We start from the raw sequence: 23,094 nt of genomic DNA, 5'->3' as shown, positions 1-23,094 counted from the left end.
GCAGTGGTCTGCAGAGGGAGTGGTAGGGGGGTGGAGCCCTCGTTTTTCCCTCTCTCCCATCTCCCTATTGGCTAAAACCGCCTTGCAAACCAGATTCCTACCCAGGAATCTCCTGCATTCTTAGTTCCCCAAGGGTCAATTTGAGGGGACACCGTGGGATCCAGAAGTAGCTTCTATCCCAGGAGCCCCAGCTCCATTTTCCTGAAGTTCTTCGGGTCTGTTCTTTGCGTGGCTTCTCCCTGAGACTGGCAGTGAGACCAGCTGCGGTCTTCTGGGTTTTACCTCTCCATTGTAACATCCGGAGGAAGAGTGAACACATCATTTCCAGAACCTCTTCTAGCAGATGGAGAAAGAGCTTTCCCAGAAACCTCCAGCTTCAAGTTTCATCGACCCAGCTTGGGTCACGTCGTGTCCTCCTGAACTAATTTACTGGCCACTTACTGGGATGATTTTGAACCCGTTGGGCCCACACCCGGAAACTGCAGGAATGTGCGCTTCCTGGGAGAAGGGGAATCCCATGTGAAATCAAGAATGAGGAAGGATGCTGGGCAGAAACCCACAGCGGCCTTCCCTAGGGCTTCCTTGGAACATCTGTTCAACTAAAGCCCACGCTTTTATTGCTCCACCGCCCACCATGCCCAGGGCAAGACCTAAAGTGTGGACTCAGGCTTCCTGGGCTTGTGTGTCCCTGGCTGCTGCAGGGCTGGGGCACATGGGCAGCGAGCCATCTCTCAGTGGTGTGGCCCCCTCCTCCCTCCCCTGATCCTCATCCATAATAGCCATTCTAGGGAGCGAGGCCCGATTCCGTCAGAGCCTGAGGCCTGAGTTCAACGAGGAGTTCAGGAAACAGGATCTTTTTGTCGATTTTGACACAAAAGACAGAATTTTAAAAACTTACCTTCTGATAGGATGCCATAGACAGAGGGTGCCAAAAAAAAGGTATACACGGTTTAAGAAAGGGCAAAACTATCAAAATTGTAATACTCAATATAGACCAACAACAAAAGATGAATACAAGTCACGTGTGACTTCTGCAATTGAAAGAAGTGCTCAAAGTGGTTACCATCAGCCTCCAGACACTTCTTTCTGATGATGGCGAACTACTGCTTGAACAACGTTGACCAATGTGTCCACTTGGATACATTTTTTTGGCACCTCCAGTATATGAAATCTTCAGCATAGGCAAATCTATAGGGACAGAAAGTTCACTGTTCCTTTGTCAAGAGTGGGTAGAGGTGAAATGGGGAGAAACTGTTGATGGTATGGGGTTTCTTTGGGGGGGGATGAAAATTTTCTAAAGTTGAATGTAGTGATGGTTGCATGACTGTGTCAATTAGATTAAAATCATTGGACTGCACACTTTAAATAATTGTATCGTATGTGATTTATACCTCAACAAAGCTGTTACAGAAAAGAAAAGGACATAAAAGCTTGGTGGCTTCTGTTCTCTTTGTTTTACTTAAAGTTGAAGATGATTGGTACTGTAGCCCCTAATGGTAAAAATGACCTGTAGTTTACACCATGTTTTGTTTTTCCTCCTTCCTTCCAGTCTCCTTCACTCCCTCCCATCCTTCCTCTCTCCCTCTCTCCCTCCTTTCCTCCTTTTCTCCCTCCCTCTCTCCCTCCTCCCTCCCTTCTTCCTTTTCTCCCTCCCTCCCTCCCTCCCTCCCTCCTTCCCTCCCTCTTTCCTTCTCTCTCTCACTTCCTTCCTTCCTTCTCTCCCTTTTCTCCCTCCCTCCCCCACCGGCTTCCTGTGGATATGTACGCCCCTCCCTGTAACCTGTATAGATCCTATGGATGTGACCGGCCCTATACCCATATGGGCATATGAGCAATGCCTGGCCAGCTGAGTGCTCCAGCACCCCTCCTGCCCCCCAGAGATTGGTTCAAGGATGCACATGCAGTCAGAGTCAACCCTGAGCCTTTTATTAGACCTGCTGAGAAAGAGGCTTTCCTTCGGCAGAGACTGCTGAACCTGAGGGCTGGTGGCCCCCTTGGAGCAAGCCCGCTTGAAATATCACTCTGCACCCCTCCAGGAATGCAGAGCCAAGAGTTGGGGAGTAGCCCTTCTCTGAGTACATCCTTTGAGCCCCAGAATCTAGCCACTACATTCCTGCCTGGACTTTTCCTTTTTGTCAGCCCATGGACTCCCCCCACCTTTTTATCCTGAAGCCGGTATTTGTTGGATTTGCTTTCTCACAAAGTAAGTCTAGGCGTGGCGTCTGCAGACTTGACCCGTCTGGGCTCCCACGATTCAGTTGATCCCCCCTTTTCCACACCGATCCCAGAACCGTGAGAGGGCACCAGTCTTTCCTCTCCTATCTCTTGTATCAGAACAAGCCAAGAAAACTGCTTCCACAGAGGAAACAGACTGACGCTGGAATGTCCCGACCCAGTACATGAAGTCTTTGTAACGGCCCCAGGACGGGCATCTGGGGACCGCCCAGTGGCCTTTCCGTGCGCCCACAGGGAAGGGCCTGGAGGCCTCCTGTTTGTGTGCAAGTGTGTGTGCTGGACAGGCATGTGCACTAGGAGCTGTGGCCTTTTTTTCTGGCATGAGGTCCCCTCTTTTCTTTCTTTCCATTTTGGCTACATATTGTAAACCATTTGAGACATTCTCATGCAGGATTTTACATGCTTGTAACAAGGGGGAGGGGCCCATGTCAGCTCAGGCTGCCATGTGGCCAGAGCCAGAAGTTGCTGATGCCTTTTCTCCTTTGTCTCCCCGGCTCCCAGGAAATAGGGTGGTTGTGGGACCCGGGCGTTGGGATTCTTGGTGTCACCACTGAGCCTGTAAGGAGCCAGTTGGACTTTCCATTAGATGGTTTTGTCTCCAAAGCTAGTAACCACGGTCCAATGGGACACTGATATTCCCCGCTCAGACTAGTTCTTGTGGTTCTTTGTCATTCGGGGAAGAGGGGGTTGGGCAAGGTGGGAAGCTTGGACTTCTAAGGCAAGTTTGGTTCACACCTTGCCCTACACAAGGCTCAGGACAACGTATATTTAAGACACTTGCAAAGCAAAAGGCTTCAGGAAGTTCCATGCACTCTAGCTGGTGTTGCCTGCTTGCCAGTTGGATTCCGATAGGAAATGAACGCGTGCCAGAAAAGTCTCGGCGTGACGGTGTTTGTTTAGGCGGTCATTAGTGAATTCATTCAACAAACATTTGCTGAGCCAGACACTGCTCGTGGCAGGATCTTCTGGTATCTCCCAAGTCGTCTTCAGAAGAGTAGGGATGGGAGGTGGGGCTGCTTTGCGTTGCGTACAACTCTGTCGTGCCTGAGTGCGCGATTTTCCAGGGACCTTCCACTTCAATGGGCATCCTGCATTTGGGGACACTGAGTGATGAAGGAAGTGGACTCAAGCCTCCAGTGAGTCAGCGGCATCCAGGCTTAGCGCCCACCACACCTGGGAGACAAACAGCTGTGGTATAGAATAGTTTCAAATCTGACTCTGGAGAAACTTCCTTTTCAAAAGGAGTCTTGGTGACATTGTCTGATCCTTCTAGGTTTATAGGCACAATCATTGCTAAGAAGGAGGATTGAGTTTGCCCCAATAGGAGTGTCCCCTGGTCACAAGGCTTCCTAGGGTAGGGCTCAAAGATAGTTTCTCTAGGGCTTCCTGTTCAACTGGCGGTGGTAGAGGGAGAAAGGTGAGGTTAGAGCCCAGGAATGTCTCCCTATAGTTTCAAAGGGACTCCAGTTTCCCATTTTGACAACTCCAGTAGAAATCTTTGTGATGTTTCCCGTGTTTGTTTTATCTTATTTCCATCATGTATTCAGTCAACAGGTATTTATTGAGCATCTGTAAAGCATGTTTCTTTGGCATGTCAAGTGACTGTATTATCATGAGTCTTAGATGCAAACTGCCTCTGCCTTCAGGAAGGAGGTGAAGCTAGTGAGTCAGACACTGTTCTTCCTTGTCTCTGACACACTGGCCTCTCCCTCTTTTAAAGCCATCTTCTTCCAGGGAGCCTTCCTTGACTGAACCTGCCACTCTGTAACCATTTAGCAAATACTGCTGGGTGCCTGCTGTACATCAGCCCCAGCGCCAGGGCCTGGGGGCTCAGGATGGGAGATTAGAGGAGAGTCAGTCCTGGAGGAACTTCTGGTACTGAGTATGGCTGTGGGAGCAACGTTAGCCTTTGTACATGGACGTTTCCAGTATGTGCCTGCAGTTGTATCAGTGTGGCACTTTGCTCTTATTTCTTATTCTTGGGTATACTTACTGAGACTGTAAGTCACCTGAGGGGAAGTGTCAGCCCCTCAAAAGGTATTTATTGTGTTCATTCAACAAATATGTCATTCATTTTATTCTTCAACTACACATCCTGTGCTAGAAATTGGAACCCTTGTGCCCTGTTGGTGGGATTGTGGAATGGTGGGAAACAGTATGGCAGGTCTTCAGAAGCTGAAAATAGAACGACCATATGACCTAACTGTTCCACTTCTGGGTATATATCCCAGAGCATTGAAAGCAGGATCTCAAATAGGAATTTGTGCACCGCTGTTCATAGCAGCATTATTCACAACAGCCAGGAGGTGGGAGCAACCCAAATGTCTATCGATGGATGAATAAAGTACATGTGGTCTACACGTACCATGAAATATCATGTAGCTTTAAAAAGGAAGGAAGTTATGACACATGCTGCAATGTTAACCTTGAGGACATTTGGCTAAGTGAAAAAAGCCAGTCACAAAAACACAACTACTGTAGGATTCCAGTTATAGGAGGTATCCAGAGTAATCAAAGTCAGAGTAACCGAAAATAGAGTGGTGGATGCCAGGGCCTGGGAGAAGGGAATATGGACAATTGTTTAATGGGTATAGTTGTAGTTTTGCGTGACGAAAAAGTGCTGGCGATCTGTTTTACAACAAGGTGAATATACTACTGACTTGTACACCTAAAAATGGTTGAGATGGTAAATTCTATGTTATTGGGTCTTCTACAGTTAAAAATCTGTAAAACTACATGCATCTGGTTCTTTAGTGCAGACATATTCTAAGTACTGATAATTTTCTGGTGAACAAGCCAGACAAGGTCTCTCGCCTCATGAACCGTCTACTACAGTTAGCACCTACTACATGCCAGGAATTGCACAATGGCCCCAGGACTTAGCTGCTGACTATCCTGTCTGCATGCATGAGGAAGTGGAAACTGAGAGGTGAAACAACTTGGCCAAATCCCCAGAATGAAAACCATATCCAGGGATGGGAGGCCTGAGAACCTGGAGCAGGAGACCAGCCTGCCTGGCTGGGCTGGCAACAGTTCAGAGACACTGGGCAGGGCCTGGCTGGTGCAGGGTGTCTGGCTGGTGCAGGGCGTCTGGCTGGTGCAGGGCGTCTGGCTGGTACAGGGCGCCTGGGAGCTCAGTGCAGCAGACACTGTAACAAAAGTATCAGGACATGGTAGGCGGGGTCAGTGAGCATTTGCCCAATGAAAGCTCTTTTTTTTCAGGCTGTGGCGTTGAACTTGTTGTTCTGTGCGCTCAGAAGTCCCTGGTCCTGTCTTTTCCATCTGGTGTCGCCCCATTCATCCCTCAAAACCTGATGTGCTACCACCTCTCCGTGAAACCACTCTGTGTCCGATCCTCTGTATTGTTTCTGTACTTTATCTGATGTCCATTGTTGCAGGGACCAGCAGCTACTGATTCACCTTTCTGCTTACTCTGCAGGAAGGTACCCAGTGGCCTCTGTTGAACTGTTGTAGGAATGAATGAATGAATGAATGAATGAATGAATGAATGAATGAAAGGCAAAATAGAAGACAGAGTTAAATATGTACTTCATAGTTGTATAACTTAATGGGCATCCATTAGCTCTTGTTGCCTGTGGAATGCCAAGTGAGGAAGTCCGTTCCTTTTCTTATCAGAAGTACCAATACGCACGATTCCAAGCCTGGGCTTTCTGAGCCACAGACAGATGGAAGACTGTGGGGTGAAACCTCATCGGGGCGTCTGTGTGCTTTGATGGAGTCTTTGGGTGGTCTGAAGAATACCTAGGCTCCTCATTTCTCACATTTATAGCCTTCTGAGGACCAGAAGCAGTCCTGGGCTTTTAACTAGGTGAGATGTGCACATTCCCGAGCTATACCTTCTTCCCTTTGAGTCCGAGATGCCTGTGATTGCACCATACCTTCTTGACATCACGGCGTTGGAGGCGAAAGCAGAAGCTCTGCCACATTAAATTTCGTTGATAGTAAGACACAGTGTGTCTCAGCAATGGTAAAATGTGAAACTGTGGCTGTCACCGAGCGGAAGGAGTAATGTGATTACAAAGAGTGTTGTCACGTCGGGCTGCTGGGTGGGTGATGCTGACTGGACCACCAGGGAGTTAGGAGTGAGCTTGCGTGGCAAGGCTGGGCTTGCCAGCTTGTCACAGGTTGGTTTTTGTTTTCCTTTTTGAGTTCTAGCACTAGAGGAGAAATGCATGCAGCACAGGCCTCTCTCCTGAGGCAGCCGCCGCTCCGAAAGGCTGATGGGATTCGTAAGAAAGAGGAGTCTTCTGTTATCAGGCAGACCCAGGTTCCACTTACTGGCTGTGAAAACGGGCAAGATGCTCATCCTTACAGCCTCAGTTTCCTTCTATATAAAATGGGACAATAATAAGACCTGTTTCCTAGGGCTGTTAAGAGGATTACAGAAATTATTCCTTGTGTGGTGTCTGATACAGCAAGCATGCAATGTATGCTCGCTATATTATCCTTTTTCAGTTATTACTTACTCAATCAGAGTTGTCTCCTCTGTAAAATGGGGTGCATATTGACAGCTGTGCTTCCCACGGCTTGGGGCTGAGGGAAGAGTCAGGGTAACTGAAGGTGGCATGGTGGCTGGTGACTGCACAGGACTTGTGTTTGCCAGCAGCGGGGGCTTCTTGCAGGGGGGTGAATAGCCTTCTGTGCAAAGCCCTTTCCATCCTGGTGCCCTTTCCCTTGGGTGGGGTGAGGGCTGGGACATTGAGCGAGGTGCTGCTCCTGGAAGGTGACTTACAGGATCGGTTCTGTGCTCCCTGACTGTCCCTGGGGCAGTGGCAGTGGACGACATGGTGAGCAGTTACAGGAACCATGTGCTGGCTTTGCTGAGAAGCTGCTGAACCAGGACCTTAGGCTGCTGACGTCCTTCCTAGTTGTGGGTTGTCACAGCGGTGGCAGTTGTCCACCACACCTCTGCTGTATGCTAGCACTTTTCACATCCTCATCGGGGGGCCACACTTGGGAATATCAGTTCCCTGGCACTTCCAGCCTGCCCCTTGGTGGCCGAGAGCAAGCTCTCAGGCTGCAAGTCTCAGGTGTTACTTCAGTCAGATGCACTCGGCATTTCATAGACGTGTGGCCGTCATAGTCTGCGTCCTTCCCCATTTTCCAGAAGACGCAGGCTCAGAGACGTGACATCCGTTGCCCATGGATCACACAGCAGTTAGGAGGGAGAGCCAGTGTAGGAGTGTCAGGCTCCCTGCTCCAAAAGCTCTCCTCTTTCCGTGGCTTGGAAAGTTCCCCCGGCACTGGGCTGCCTGCGGCTCCCTTTTCCTACTCGGCGAGCTCAGGGGAGCAGCCGCACAGATGGGTGTGCTCTCAGCGTGCTCACTGACAGTAAACCCGCCACTGCTTAAAGGGACCTCGATCGTACTGGGAAAACAATTGTTAGCACAGCAAACCCTAGGCACCTGCAGATTTCACATTCTGCACTTGCACAGCTTCCCAGGGGACCCTGAAGGAAACGTGTAATTTTGTGATGGCACACACGGGGTTGAGTCTGCTTCTGTGGCTTGAGGCGCAGGTCATGGTGGCTGGTGAAGGAGCCTCGCTGGCCTCCCAGCACACGGCTGCCAAGGTGACTTCGGATGTTGTCTCCTTGGGTCACTGAGGCTGTTTCTCTGCTATTCACTTATTTTAAGATGCACAAAATTCTCGGGATGCAACTTTTTTAAATGCTGAGGATTTACTCATCACCTGTAATACGCAGGTTCCGAGGGAACCCAGTATGTTGCCTTTTCCTCATCACCTGTGAGGGTGTTTGATTAAAGGTCTGATTCTCTTCACTAGCAGTAAGCAGAGCCCTGGCCTTTCGCGAACCATTGTTACAGCCTTCACATTTAGCCTAACAAATATTTTTTTCAGTGAATGAATGGAAGAATGGATGCGTTTCCCCAACAGAGGAGTCCCATTCCGGGACGCAGAGGGGAAGAACACGCAGTACGCACGTCCTCCATGTTGATGAGGCAGGTCCTGTGACTCTGTGTTCACACCCAGGTTAGATCACCTCGGAGGGGTCATCCTGTCTGTTGTGTGTCAACCTGTCCCCCCACCCCCACTGGACTGTCAGCTCCACCTCCGCCACTTCGCTTCCTCCCTGCCTGGCCCAGCGTGCAGTACACTCAGGGAATAGGGTGTACGGCCTGCGATCACAGTCATCGTGAGTTCATCATCCAGCAAGACAGTGGTTCTGGCGTTTCTGCTCACGAGTCCTTCATGTGACCTCTTCCTGGGAGGGGAGAGGTCCAAACCATCTTTGATGGTTTTTTTAACCAAGGACTGAGGCAGGAGGACGGAGCAAAAGTTCAGAGGCGTAGGCATTGTTAGGTAGACCACCTCAACCTTTCTTGGCTTTCTTAGGGGTGGGCTTCTGCAGGGTCCTATATTATAGGACCTATATTGCACCTTAAATTGGGTCATCCTGAGAAGATAGAGTCGTAGGAGCCGCCCGTCCCAAACACTTGCTGGTGGACAGGGGCTAGAGTGATTTGGAAAGTTAACCTGGCCAAAAGCCACAGGTGCATAACTGGGGGCTCCTCTGGACAGGGCGGGATGTAGGACTTATTGCTTGCTAGTGGATATGAACACTGAGAGACCTAGTAATTGGTAGGGAATCCCCATGGCCAACTCAGACGGTCCTGGCATTCACCATTCAACAATCGCCACAGAAGAGGAAGTTTGACTTAGCCTGCTTGAAACACTCAGGAAGTAATGCAGAACAGATGGAGTCAATGCTAATCCTTACTGCTTTGCTCAGTGTAGTGAGTAGAGAGCCTTGAACTCTGAAGTCAAGCCATTCCACGTTTGAATCCTGAACCCGCCACCCCCCACGAGCTGTGTGACTTGGGAAATGTCACATCACTTCTGTGAGCCTCAGTTTACTTCTCTGTCAAATTCAGAGGATCACAGTTCCTTGCAGGGTTATGGTGAGGATTGAATGAGATATCGCATGTGCCAAGAATGGGTGTGGTACGTAGAAAGTGCTCCAAAGGGGGTCAGTATTGTTATTGTTCTTATGACTGCTGGTAGTCGTAGTTCTGTAAGAGTTCAGAACTGCATAGATTGTTGGGCTGGGAAAGTTGGAGGAAGCTTCCTGGAAGAGAGGGAATTTCAAGTGGGACTAGATAAGCTGGGCTTTGACTAGATAAGAGGAAGATTGGCATAAATAGATGTTGGGCTGTCTTTAGGTCCCTGATTTTCTAATCACAGCTTCCATAGAACAGGAAAGAATCGCATCAGGAAATAGGAAGAGTGTTTGCTGTGATATGATGGGACTAACGAAATTGTCCAAGCTCTAGCCAGCCTCGGCTGACTCAAGAATTCGTAACGTCCGCTATAAAAGGATGCAAATCCAAACATCTGTGAATTCTCTTCTGTTGAACGAAACTCACCTCCTATTGGGGGATTGGCAGGAAAGAAGGGCTTACGTGCCAAATGGTTGATGTGTCTTATTCCTGCCCGGCACGCTGGAATTGCTATCCTGACTGACATAGTGGAAGTCACAGAAGAGCGTTTCAATGGAAGAGCAGAAATGTGGGTGGATAAAAGAAATGCGATGCTTGACGGTAATGAATTCCTGCTCGCTCCAGCAGGTAGACACTTGAAAGCATCCGTCACTGGTGACAGCGGGAAATGAGAGGTTGCAGAGGAGAGCACAGGTGTTGATGTCACACGTCCACTCACTCCTCTGACATTTTCATTGAGCACTTATTTATAGACGCTGTGTGTCCCTACCCGTGCTGTGTGTGAGAGCATCCCCTGGCCGTGCTCTGCCAACAAGGCACAGATGCCCCAGCTTCTTTACCCCCCGGGACGCACAATTCTGGGGTGTGTTCTCCACTCTCAGAGGGTCCCCAGTAGTGGTGTGCTCCAGGCTCCCGAGCGGTAACAAGCTCCTTCACCTCTGAGTTTCAGCTTCTTGTGGGATGGTTGTGTGGATGAAATGAGACAGTGTCACTACCACCAGTCCTAGTTACCGTGGATTCACTGAGCCCTGGGAAGCAAGCATTTTGCTCAGTGCTTTAGCTATGTTATCTTACTAATTCTCGCAGGTGACTGTAGGAGGTAAGTACTTCACTTCTCCCGACTTTAAAGACGAGGAAAGTGAAGCATGAAAGGATCAATAACTCACCAAAGAGCCATAGTCTGAGTTCTAAGCCAGGTGCCTTTGTTCTAAGGGCCAACTTTTAATAGTAAGCCAGACTGTTAGAGTACAGGATCCAGCAAGGAAGCTGTTGTCGCTATTATTACCACTACTTTTATTACTATTATTACTATTATAATTATTATCATAATTAACAAGCTGCTCCCTATTTGTTGAATTAAAAAAAATAACGAATGGGTGACTGATAGTTCCTTGAGATCATGAACAGTCCCTGTCACGTGGCTGGTACAAAACAAATATCTGTTGAAGGAGTGAATGAATGAATGCAAAATGGAACTTTTCGTAGTTACTAGTAATTCCCTGGTTCTAAGAAAATCATGTTAATTGAAAGGCGTTATTTGCTTCGCCCTTACAAAAACCAGTCGCCGAAAAGAAATAGCCTTAAAATCCTAGCAGTATTTGTCCCTGGATGTTGGGATAATAGAAGATTTTAGCGTCATGTCTCAATACTTTTTGTGATGGACCTGAATTCCTTTTGTAACTGGAAAGAAATGATCTGTTTGGAAAAAATGGCAGTCTCAAAGCATAGGTGGGTCCTGAAGCTGAAGCAGTGTGGGTGAGATACCGGCACATACGTAGGTACTAACCTAATTTGAGTGGGCTCACAGTCGAGGGGGCAGGATGTGAGCGGCCTTTGGGGTCACACCTCACACAGCTCTTTCACATACCAGCCTGGAGGTTCATCGAGTGACGTAGGCCAGGCTAAGATTAGCAGCTTCATTTCACAAACCAAGGGACCTAAGAGCCAAAGGACTCAGAGACCAGCACAGGGCTCTGCTTAGGGGCAGAGCTGGATTGGAACTTGGGGCATGCGTTTGACACTAAGCCCAGGGGCCTTTCCACTCCATCCTGGAAGCCTCTGATGAAGACCCATTAAAGGAAGTGGAACACGGTGGAGGTGAGTTGGTGGACCGGGGACGTAGGTGACAGCTGGGTCTGAGCATCTGCAAGACCCTCTTTTAGAGGGAAAGCCTGTCTTGGACTTTCTGAGTCAGACAACCTGGGTTGGAGTCCCAGTTCTGCCACACACTCTCTGGAACATATCATAGCATATCTCTGAGTCTTGATTTTCTCATCTGTAAAGCTGACCCAGAAAGCTGACCCAGACTCTCACAGGATTATTGTGAGGGTCAAACTGGCACCAAGTAGGTGGATATTCTGCAAGAGGTAGCTTTGCCGAGTGTCATCACATCTGTGCTGTGTGCTGCATGGCTTTCATTTGTCCAGCCCTTGGTGATTCTCATTGGTGTCCATCAGTTAGTGTTCCTGAGCACGTTTGCCACGTAACAGAAATCTCAGAATTGCAGTGACTTGCTTGACAGCAGATACTTCTTTTCGTGCTCATGGTTCTATGGGTCAGCTGTGGTTCAGCTGATCTAAGTTGGTCTAGGCTGGTTCGGGCTGGACTTCTGGTGGGGTTCAGATCTGCCTCGTATGTCTTCCATCAGTCTGGGTTCAGAGTGAGAGGCAGCAGCGGATGGGCTCGGGAGACATACCCTCATCATGGCACATCACAGGAGTGCAAGAGGGAGGGACTTGGGACCCACCCATTGTCACTTGCATCCACATTCCATTGGCTGAACAAGTCAGTGGTCCAGTCCAGAATTGAGTGGGACAGGGAAATAACCAGCACTCACTATAGTGGGAAGTGCTACATAGTCACATGACAAATTCAGGTCGAGAGGGAAGAACGGGGAGCAGCGATCCAGCCTATATACACTGTCGCAGCTTGTATAACACACTTGGGATGATGGAGGCAAGTTGAAGAATGGCCTGAGAGAAGCATTGATTACGCAAGTAACAGGGCCTAACTTTTCATAGACGTGTGACATAGAAGTTGTGACCAGGAGGCGAATGTTACAGGAAGATCGTGCTCCAATTCTGAGGGAGAGCACGTGTTTATTCCTTAATGCCAGTATCACACTGTCCTGATTATTGTAGCTTTGTAGCAGGTTTGGAAATCGGGAAACGCGAGTCCTCCCACATTGTCCTTTTTCCAGGATTGTGTTGGCACTCCTGAGTCCATGACGTTTTCATATGAACTTCAGGAGAAGGTTGTCAATTCCCCATCCAATTTAAGTGTGTGATTCAAACTTCCGAATGATTCAGTCCATTTGAAGGAAACGGTTCAGCCATTTATCCAACAAATATTCAGATATTGTGCTGGGTGGGCACTGTGTGATTGACGCTGGGAGACCCCTGTGAGCAAATCCAAACACCGCACTCTTCTCATAGCTTATAATTAAATCAACAGATGTGATTCATTGTTCACATTAATGAATATACAGTGAAAACCTCAGCTCAAGTCTGTGATCTAATCGGGAGAAGCAGGAAGAGTTTCCCTGAGGAAGGAAGATTTAAGGAAGTACAGGAGTTAATCACTAGGCAAAGAGGGTGAGTGAGGAAGCCTCCCAGGCAGAGGGAACAGCATGGGCAAAGGCCCTGGGGCAGAAGGACCATAGCAAGTTCCAGGACCTGAAAGAAGGTCATGTATCTGCAGCAGTGAGCCTGGGGGGACCAGAAGAGGCCAGAGAGGTGGGCATGAGTCGGACCATGTCAAATCATTTGGGTTTTGATCCTAAAGCACTAAAATGGAGAGATGGGGGTGAAACAATTAGAGTTTTGTTTTAAAATTTTCATTCTGCGTATTAGCCCGTTGTAAGATGTGGATGTAATTTGGATCTGGATTTTTAAAAAAACTATGGTTAATTTTTAAAAAAAACATTTATGAGACTATTAGAAATTTGAACATTGGATTTTTGGTGACTTGAGGAATTTTCTTTTTTGGTATGGCAATGATATTGCACTTACATTTTTATAAAAGGTCTTATCCTAGAGATACACGCTGTCCTCCATACGACTAAAACGATAAGATGCCTGGAATTTGCTTTGAAATGATAATATCGGAGGGGAAGAATGAGGGTGTGTAGGGGGTAGGATTGATTATGAATTGATGACTGGGGCTGGGTGATGGGGACATTTGTTCACGACACTCTTCTCTATTTTTGTGTCTATAGAATTCTCCATAATAAAACAGAGAGAAAGTAAAAGGTTACTGTAGCTTTAGTGTGCGGGACCAGATTTCAGAGGGAGAAATGACGATGAAGGCAGACCAGTTAGGAGGCAGTTGCAGTGGCCCAGCTGAGAGTGATGGAGGCATGGTCCAGGGCTGTGACAGGGGAGACGGAGAGAGAGGGATGGAGTGAGAGATCATTAGGAAATAAGGGAGAGAGGAGGGTGATGGATTGGATACAGGAAGGAAGGAAACTGTGGTTCAGGAATGTCCCTCATGGTGAACACACAATGGGATTTATAGATGATGTAATACAGAACTGTACACCTGAAATCTATGTAACTTTACTAACAGTTGTCACCCCAATAAACTTTAATTGAAAAAAAAAATGTGCCTCAGTTTCTGGCCCCAGATGGAAGTGCCACTCTGAGCTAGGGATCCCTAGAGAAGTACCAAGCGTGTCCCTTAGCTCATCTTGTGTTCACAGCCCCGCCTCTGTTTCCCCTCCATTCTGCAAATATTGAAGCTGTTCCCTTACATAATACCTTTCATCCAAGACGTCCTGCGCTCTGTGCACTCAGCAATTAATTAAGCTTTGATATGCAGGAATTAATTAAAATCCTCTCTCAGGTTCCGAGGGGCTGGCCTGAAATTTTCATGTACATCTCCCTCTTTCCTGAGGCTGCTGGGGGAACACCTCTGCTTTCCAGTGGGCACACCACGGCAGGTGTCTGTCTGTCTGCCTATCACACTTGTCAGCACACTTTAATTTCACGTTTCGGAGCCCAGGTCTAGGGACGTTAATGACTTGTAAATTGCTCCCCAACGTCGAGCTAGACATAGAAGGCAAGAGGATTCCTGAGCCCTTGCACAGATTCAGCGATGGAGATAGCAGCCCCGAAGTGGGTTGCTGAAATAGTGGCTTTCTGGCTTTATCCCATCACATGCCTGGACAGCCACCCTGTGGTGTAAGAACATTCCTGACGAGAGTGCCGGCCTCCAAATGCAATCACGTGTTGGTCTGAGACAGTGTTTTCTGCCCAGTCCCACTGGATGACTTGTCACCTTTCTTCCTGCCCCTGTCCCCATCCAGGTAATTTTCTGATGACGGCTAAGACATGAGATCTTCAGCCTCCAGGCTCTCCAGTTTTTCGTCAAGAGATTCACTATGGAATCGGTGAGTGGTCTTAGCCCATCTTGTGCAGAGAGCCCAGTCCGGGAAATGTGAGGGGATTCTTGTGGGGGTAGAAATGCACAACTTGACAAAACTCAAGCCCTCGTATCTGACCAAAACACCGTGGCTGTGAGTTTTAGGGGGGAACAGATCGCTGGCATTTGTGGAACTGTAGAGTTTTCAGAAGTGTTTTCTATCACATGACCTGTCTCCTTTATGCAGAAGGAAAGGTGGCGGGTGGTGACACCAGAATAAAGTCAGGAATAGCAGCAACAGTGACACCGCCAACAATAATAGGCCTTTTTCTGGCCGAGTGGCTTTGTAGGAATACTCTTCCTTCAATCCACCCCAGGTAGGAATTACCACCTTCATTTTACAGATAAAGAACTAGCCCAGCTGGATTTGAAGTAAATTTTTCCTGATTCCCGGTCTCCTGCCTTTTCCCCTGATGCTGTCTTGCCTTTTGGTAGGAGTCTGATTTGTCCCATTTTGCAGCTGGGAATACTGAGGCCTGATATAGGGGCACATGATGGCGTCTAAGGAGTCTGCCCTTAGTGGGTGGAGGTTTGTGTTAGAGGACGATATAAAATTAGACTGGGCAGGAAGAGCCATGAAAATTAGGCAGAGGAAATGCATAGAGCCTGCAACTCTTAAGGTTGCCAGGGTGATTGTCACAGGGTTGACGTGCTGTGGCTGGCATTTCCCGGAAGTCAGCTGTGTGGCAGAAAGAGTGGGGGTGCGGGAGGGGGTGGTTGACTCTTGGCTGTGCCACCGACCTTCGGTCTGACCTCAGGCAAGCCATTAACCTTCTCTATGTCTTCTGTCTTCTTATCTTTGAAAGGGGGGAGGTGTGTGTGTGTGCGTAATGTTTATGTTTCAGGTTTTTTTGTGCAGATCAGAAAAAAAGGCATATGGTATCTTCTATAAAGTAGGCACATAGAGCATTGTAATTATTCCAAATTTCAGGATAAAAGTAATTTTTAGGGATAATTAGAAAAGCAAAAGTGTGCAGAATGTGTGGGAGAGCTGAGAGGCTGGGAGCAGGGAGACAATCCTGACAAGCTTTGGTATGACCCAGACACTAGGAGACAGGGGACTGTTACGACCTTCCAGGATAAAGGAGGCTATGCCTGCTCGTTTTCATAATTTGATGGTTACCTGAAATCCGGTTTTATTTTGTTTTGTTTTTAAAATCAAGAGCCCGACACAAAGGTGTCTTTAGGTGGTAGGAATTATAACTGCAATAACTCTGTGCATCATTTAGGGTGAGGTTTTGCTATGAATGATATAAAATCTGAAAGAACATTGGCTTAAAGAAGATAGACGTATATTTCTCTCTTAGCGAAAAGTTCAAACACACAGATGGTCCAGAGCTGCTACAACTGTCTGTTAGAGACCCAGGCTTTCCTCTCGGATGGGTGGAGGGACAGCAACTGGGAGGGAGCATACGGTGGGCTCCTGAGGTTCTGCAAAGGTTCTGTTTCCTGACCTGGGTGCTGGTTTCATGAGTGTCCACCTTCTTTGCATGGCATCCTGTGACACAGACGATTTAAAAAATATTAAGTCCTCACTGAACGTCATTGATAGGGTTTGCGATTTTCAGGAAAGCGACAGAGAATGAAACCAGTTTTCCCGTAAGCTAGTTGATCTAAAGACGAGTTCAGTTTCTACAGTATCTCATCAGTGTAATATGGAATGACATTATTTGGGGAGCAGCTGGATTTACATTATATTTCAATAAAACCATGTGGAATGAGGAGGTGGTACAGCCAGAGTGAAACCTGTCCTCCTGGGGCTTTCTGTCTAGAGCAAAAGGAAAGACGTGAACAGCCACTGGGTGAGGCTCAATGTGGGACCCCTGGGGCCACAGGAGGGTCACGTAAATCCAATCGCAGAGATGACAGAGGTGACCATCTCTCCACCGACTCTCGGTAGGGAGAAGAGTTGCAACATCCGTAGGTAAGCTGGTAGGTCCCATACGGGCTACACGGGAAAACAAAAAGCTATTTCCTCCGTTTGCTGTTAACCAGCACTGAGAAGGGGTCAGCTTTTTTTTTTCCATGTGTGTCACTGTGACGGATGTCAACTTCTACCTGGTGTCCATGGAGCAGACAGGTGTTGGGACTTGGAGTTCAGTAGTAGACAAGAAGGAGCACAGCAGCAGAGACTTGCTACATTTTTCAAGACATTAGTCCAGGGACCTCTGTGTAGTTATTAAAATGAATGAATGAATGAATGAGTGAGTGAATGAAATCACACACACATACACCCCCAACAATGCAGTTGTCACCCCTAGGAGAGCTCAAGTCCGGGGGCATAAAGAAGAAGACGTTTCCCTTTTTTCACCCCAAATGCCACCAGGACAGCGGGAGGGTGGGGAGGAGGGAAATAACAAATGGAAGCTGAATTGAAGTCTGAGCCAGCCGTAGAAATCAGCTGGCCTTGTTCTCAGGGTTTTTCTCCATACATAGAAACGAACTGACCTAAACCTCAGACCCTCCTACACCAAGCCCAAGAGAAACCTCTGTGCCTGCCGGCCCCCTGCCTTTGCAAAGGTCAAGGCAGACGCCCTGTCATTATCATGCCGCCAGCTGTCAGCCCAAATTGAATTTCCCTGAGCACAGCTGATGTCCCTTTTTGGCCGCAGGACAGGGGTCAGGAATGAGTGCTGCACACGGACGGGAAATGTGTCCCTTGAGCTGAACACAGAAGCGCTGACCTCTCACCTCTGAGCTGCATTTCTAACATTGTTGGAAGGGTTGGAAAGCCTTATGATTTCTGGATGTAAAAGGAAATGTCTTTTAGAAAAACACTCATATCCAAGTTCTACCGTGAAAGCCCTTTTTATATAATTGAAGCTGTTTAAAATTCAACGGGTTATTCCAAGGCATCAGCCATTCCTCAGTTAAATACATAAAATTAGGAAGTTTCTACCTGGACCGAGAGTCGGGAAGTTGTGATCTTTTTCCTTCCCTCTCTCCCTCCATTTATTTTTTTCCTTCTTTCCTTCCTTCAAAATTTATCAAACAGCTACTGTGTATCATGCCCTGTGCGGAATCCTGAGGAAATAGATGCATAAGACTCATTACAAAGCCTTCCTGAGTTTATCATCTGTTCGTTTTAAAAAGTTTATTCTACACGTGTTTACTGAGCACCTAATTTGCCCCAGTCTTTTAGTAGAAATGAAAGACATAGTTCCTCCTTCTACTGAGTTTATACTCTAATTTATTTTTCACTTGCTCGCCCAACAGACACTTTCTGAGCACCTACTATGTGCCAGGGACTGTGTCAGCTTCTGGGATACCGAGAAGAACAATACATAGCTTCTGTCTTGATGGTGCTAAAAGATTAGACAATATTGTGTTTGTCTCCTAGAGCTGCATAAGCTCAGTGGCTTAATAGGAATTTATTGTCTCATAATTCTGGAGGCTAGCAGTCAGGTACTGTTGTTATTTCCGTTGTAAAGATGAGCTCAGGGAGGTTTGGAAAGTTAGTAAGGCCACACTGCTGGTAAATGGCAGACGTGGGTTCAGTACCAGGGAGTCTGGCCCTGGAACCTGGAATTTTTTACTCATTGCATTATTCTCTCTTCCCTAGGCTGTAAGAAAAGCCTTTTAAGATAAGCCCTCCCCCAGCATACCCCCAAATCTCAAAGCTTGGGAATTATTCTACAATTAACCTAGCTTCCAGGAGGCATTTGATCCAGCTGACCACTCCCTCCCGCTAAAAACCCTGTTTTCTTTTGGCTCCCATGGCAGCCAGGCTGCCTGGATTTCTTCTTGTGATTCTACCCTCTTTCTCGGTCTCTCAACAGGGCACCCCTCATTCCAACCAACCTCAAATGTTTTTGAAGACCGTCTGTATGCTGACTGCTTCCAAATTCTATCTCCAACCTGTCCTCTGAGATCCAGAATTGATTATCCCAAATGCCTAATGACTATCTCCATTTGGAAGGGTAGCAGACACCTCAGACGTAATATAGCCAACACGGATTTTTCTCCCCACTTCTCCTTCATGAGATACTATGCCTGTGCTTAAAACAGCCCCTGCCCACGGGAGTCCACATTCCTTACTATGGACTGTACCGGCCAGCTCGCGCGAGCCCCGGCGTCCTCGTCGGCCCGCACCCCGTTCCCGCACCAGGCTGCAGCCGCTGGCTTTTCCCTGTGCCCATACTCGGCAAGCACTGGCCGGGCTCAGGACTCTGCCTCATGCTTCTGTGTCTGCAGGGCCCCTGCACCTCCTGCCCCCCAACCTTCTGCTCTTCACACAAGTGACAGCTCCTGTCCTGGAGTCTCAGCTTAAATACTGTTTCCGCAGACAGATCTTTTCTCGCCACCTCATTCTTTCTGTGTTTTCTCCCTACCCCTTGGAATGATCTAGAATTACTTGTGTGTTCCTGTGTGCATGTCTGCCACCCCCACTAGACCACAGGCTCCTGGCAGACAGTGGTGATGGCTGCTTGTCCACGAATGTTACCCCGTGCGTGACACACAGTAGGTGTGCAGTACATACGTATTGTGGTTGAAGTCAAATCAGTGGCCCCTGCTAAGTCAGTCATGAACATCAAATAGCCAGTTCTAGGCCATCACTCATAGAATCCTTTCACGGATGGGCAAGGTGGTCCTCATATGTGTATACAAGGATTGAAAATGGGATGGAAATTAATCAACAGAACAAAAATAAACTCATAGACACAGACAACAGATTGGTGGTTATCAGAGGGGTAGGGGGGTGAAGAGAGGGTGAGATGGGTAAAGGGGGTCGAATGTATGACGACGGATGGCAACTAGACTTTTGGTGTTGAATACCCTGTAGTGTATACAGATACCAAATTATAATGTTGTACACCTGAAACTTATATAATGTTATTAACCAATATTACCTGAATTGAAAAAGCAGAAAGAAAGAAAGAAGGAGGGAGGGAAGGAGGGAAGAAAATTGGATGGGACCTGGGCTTTTTTATAGACCTTGGTCTCTGTTTTCACATTTCTCCTTGCCGGGTCATCCAAAATGTCAGGACTTACAAAGATGAGGGAAAACAGCAGCCTTGGATACCCGTCCATGTTAAAGTTGATTTGATTTGGGTTTAAAATGGAAACTATGAGCTAATGGGTTTTACAGAATTGAGTAGAGAACAATTTTCTCTGTTAAAGAAAAAAAAAAAAACGAGAGATGGACCACTGTGTGTGGGTTATCATGGTGCCAAAAGCTCCCGAAAAGGGTTCTTGGCAAATATTGGGGTTTTGTGCTCTAAAACAACTACGCAGGCCTTCCTGAGACTTGATAGCCACCATGGTAGTGACCTTGCGTCCAAAGTGAGACTGTACCCCCCTGAAGTGCCAGGTGACTGTTTTTGGCTGAGCCACAGAACTGAAAACAGCTTTGCAAAATCACTGCAGACGGGTCATGAGCACGACGCCACGCTCTCCGCTGCAGCTGCTTCTTCATCAGCAGCGAGGTAATTGACGGGTAGGTTTCCCGAGCCACAGACCATGGCTGAGGTGAGTCTGCTTCGATTTGCTTCTCCAGAGTGAGGTCTGGCTATCAAAAGTTTCCAAACAGTGCGAATTGGGTGAGAGGGGAGATTGGAAATAGAGTTTGCACCTGTAAAAGTGCGAGTGGGTGTGTGTCTGCCGGGGGCAAGGCTCTGTGCTCAGGCCTGTGGCGGGTGTGCTGGCCGAGGCTGCTGTCTGAATTTCCCGGCGACTCCCCCTCCACTCACCCACCCATTCTCATCACCGGGTGAGGTGGGGGCAGGCAGGGACTCAGTGCTGTGGATCACGTCATGAGGGCGTGTGTTTCCTGTACGTGCCAGCACAAGTTCAGGTTTGGGCACTAGAAACCCACCTCAGGTTGGCTTAAGCAGTAAAGGAATTGGCTTGCTCACGTGGCAGAGGGGGTAGGGGATGGGGGGGACGGTAAAACCTGACCCCAGGATTGATGGGATGCAGAGATCTGGTCTCTTACTTCTTCCTGCCTCACCACTGACTCTGTCTCCCGCTGCCTCCTGTCAGCCTTGTGTTCCGCCTACACCGGCTTTCTTCTTAGGTTCTCCATGTTGTGGCTTCCAGAAGCACCCGTCCTCCAACTGCCTGTCTGACAACCCCGGTAGATAAAGAGCTTTTCTTCCTGGGAGTTCTAGCAGACGGTCTGCATTGATTCCCATTGGTCCCACTTGGGTCATGGGTCCCAGGCACGGTGGACAAGGTGCTTCTGACTGGACAGGCCTATGTGACCACAACCGCAGGGGTGGGGTGGGGGTAGAAGGTCAGCACCGTGGGAACCACAGGACTGAGAGCCCGAAAGGGGACTTTTCCCCGTGGGAACTTGGAGTCCAGTCAGCAGAAGAAGGGGCCCTGATGCTGGAGAGGCAAACACGCTGTGCCCACGCCACTAGCCAAGTAGCTGGAGCTGAGGAGAGCCACTGGCTCAAGTTTCAGTCAGCTTCCTTAGGGGGGTTCAAGAGTCTCTGTCCTGCTTCGGTTCTTGTTTATTTTAGTTTCAGATGTACAAAACAATGTCATAGTTAGACATTTACACCCCTTTATACCCCTCACAAAGTGATAGCCCCCTCCCCCAATCTACTACCCCTCTGACATCATATATAGCTGTTACCATTTCATTGACTCTATTCCCTCTACTGTACGCCACATTCTATGACTATATATATACAGCCCCTTCTATATATATACATATATATATATTAAATTACAGTTGACATTCAGCTTTGCTTCAGGTGTACAGTGCAGTGATCAGGCATCCACACCGCCCATGGAGTGGTCTCCCTAATAAGACAAGTGTCCATCGAATACCCTATAAAATCTTTATAACATTACTGGTTGTATTCCCCAAATTGACTTTCGTATCCCCGTGGCAATCTTGTGGTGACTGACTGTGCTTTTTAATCCCTTCACCTTCCCCCTTATCCCCACCCCCCTCCCATCTAGCAACCCTCAGTTTTCCCTCTATGTCTCTGAGACTGTTTCTGATTAGTTCATTCACTTATTCTCTTCTTTAGATTCCACATATAAGTGAGATCATATGGTATTTGTCTTTCTCCGTCTGACTTATTTCACTTAGCATAATGTTCTCTAGGCCCATCTATATTGTTGCAAATGGTACGATTTCCTTCTTCTTTATGGCCGAGTAATACTCCATTGTGTAAATGTACCAGTTTCTTAATCCAGTCGTCTACCGATGGGCATTTCGTTCTTTTAAAGGAGCCTCCAGCACGCCTCGGTCGCCAGCAGCACTGGCTCACCTCTGGGATCAGTCCAGGCCACGCGCGAGCGTGCCCATGGTCGGCCTCATGTGTCCCTTCCTCTCCCCTGAGCATCTTTGTTCAGCTCATCCCACTGGATCACGGACATAATTTGGACCCCGAGCCCCTGCCTTAACCTCCAGCCTCCTCTGAAATGTGGGCTTGGGTCTCTGCCCCCAGGGGTTGGGCACAGCAGCTCCACATCCTGTACCTTTTTTCATTAGAGCAGCATCTGTCTGGCAGGCAGGAGTTTGGTCGGTTGAGAGGTGGATCCAGGAGCAGGTCAGTTGCTGCTTCCCGGGCAAGTGCTGTGACACTGGGGAGATCCCTGCCCTCGGCTTCCCTGTCCTCAGAGAATTGTTACACACACACACACACACACACACACACACACACACGTCTGGCCTGCCACTGCTTCACTGCATCTCCACCACTCCCCTCCCCTCCAGCCAGACTTGAGTTCTGTTGGTGCCTTAAAGAACTCCGTTCTCTCCATTCTTGGGGCCTTTCCATACGCTGTCCCTTGGCAAGAGCACACTCGGAGCCCCCCTCCCTGTTCTTTTTCCTAGTTAACTTCTACTCCTCTGAGTCTCACTCAAAGGGCTCTTTCCCCGGGAAGCCTTCCCTGACACCTCCTCCCAACTCAGCCAGCTTCCTGACTGTGCACGTCCTTAAAACCTTGAGCAGGTCCCCATGTTCTCTGTGTGTGTGTGTGTGTGTGTGTGTGTGTGTGTGTGTGTGTCAGAGAGAGAGAGAGAGAGAGAGAGAGAGAGATTATAACTTCCATGAGGGTGGGGACCATCTCAGCTTTGCTCACCACTATCCATAGCTTCTGGAATAGTGCCAAGCACATAGTAGGCCATCAGTAAATGTTGTTGAATGAATAAATGACCGGGCAATGGGGAGCCATTGCGGGATGTGACAAGTGACAGCACGACTTGCCCAAGTTCCCAGACAATAATAGGCACCTCCATGAAGCCCACGCCTTCTGACTCCCAGTGTCCCCCACTTCCCCCTCTGCCCAGCAGTGGGGTTCTCTGAGTGGCAGGAGAGGAAATGGGACTATTATGACACAGAATGAATGCTTGTCTGCAGGCCAGGTTGTAAATTACATAGCGATGTTGACAGTTTTGATGTTGCATCTGAAAAGTTGTAATTGTCCTGTGCTTCATGCTGGTCTGTCTTATGCTTGGAGGAGAAAGTGGTTTGTGTGTTTACTTTAATCAGAG

At 48.2% G+C, this 23,094-nt stretch overlaps 1 protein-coding gene across 2 annotated transcripts in view; it reads left to right on the top strand.

The window, feature by feature from the left end:
- Nucleotides 1–23,094, top strand: part of ASAP1 (ArfGAP with SH3 domain, ankyrin repeat and PH domain 1) — a 288,277-nt gene that overhangs the window by 19,649 nt on the left and 245,534 nt on the right. For both annotated transcript variants that reach the window (XM_033126171.1, XM_033126170.1), the window contains exon 2: nt 14,521–14,604. In XM_033126171.1, coding sequence (XP_032982062.1) covers nt 14,546–14,604 — 59 coding nt within the window. In that variant the 5' untranslated portion in view covers nt 14,521–14,545. The remainder of the gene's footprint in view (nt 1–14,520; nt 14,605–23,094) is intronic.

This window comes from Rhinolophus ferrumequinum, chromosome 14, assembly GCF_004115265.2.
Source record: "Rhinolophus ferrumequinum isolate MPI-CBG mRhiFer1 chromosome 14, mRhiFer1_v1.p, whole genome shotgun sequence".
In the NCBI taxonomy this organism is placed as follows: domain Eukaryota; kingdom Metazoa; phylum Chordata; class Mammalia; order Chiroptera; family Rhinolophidae; genus Rhinolophus; species Rhinolophus ferrumequinum.
Note: the sequence above shows the minus strand (reverse complement) of the source record. Positions and strands in the feature narration are given on the sequence as shown.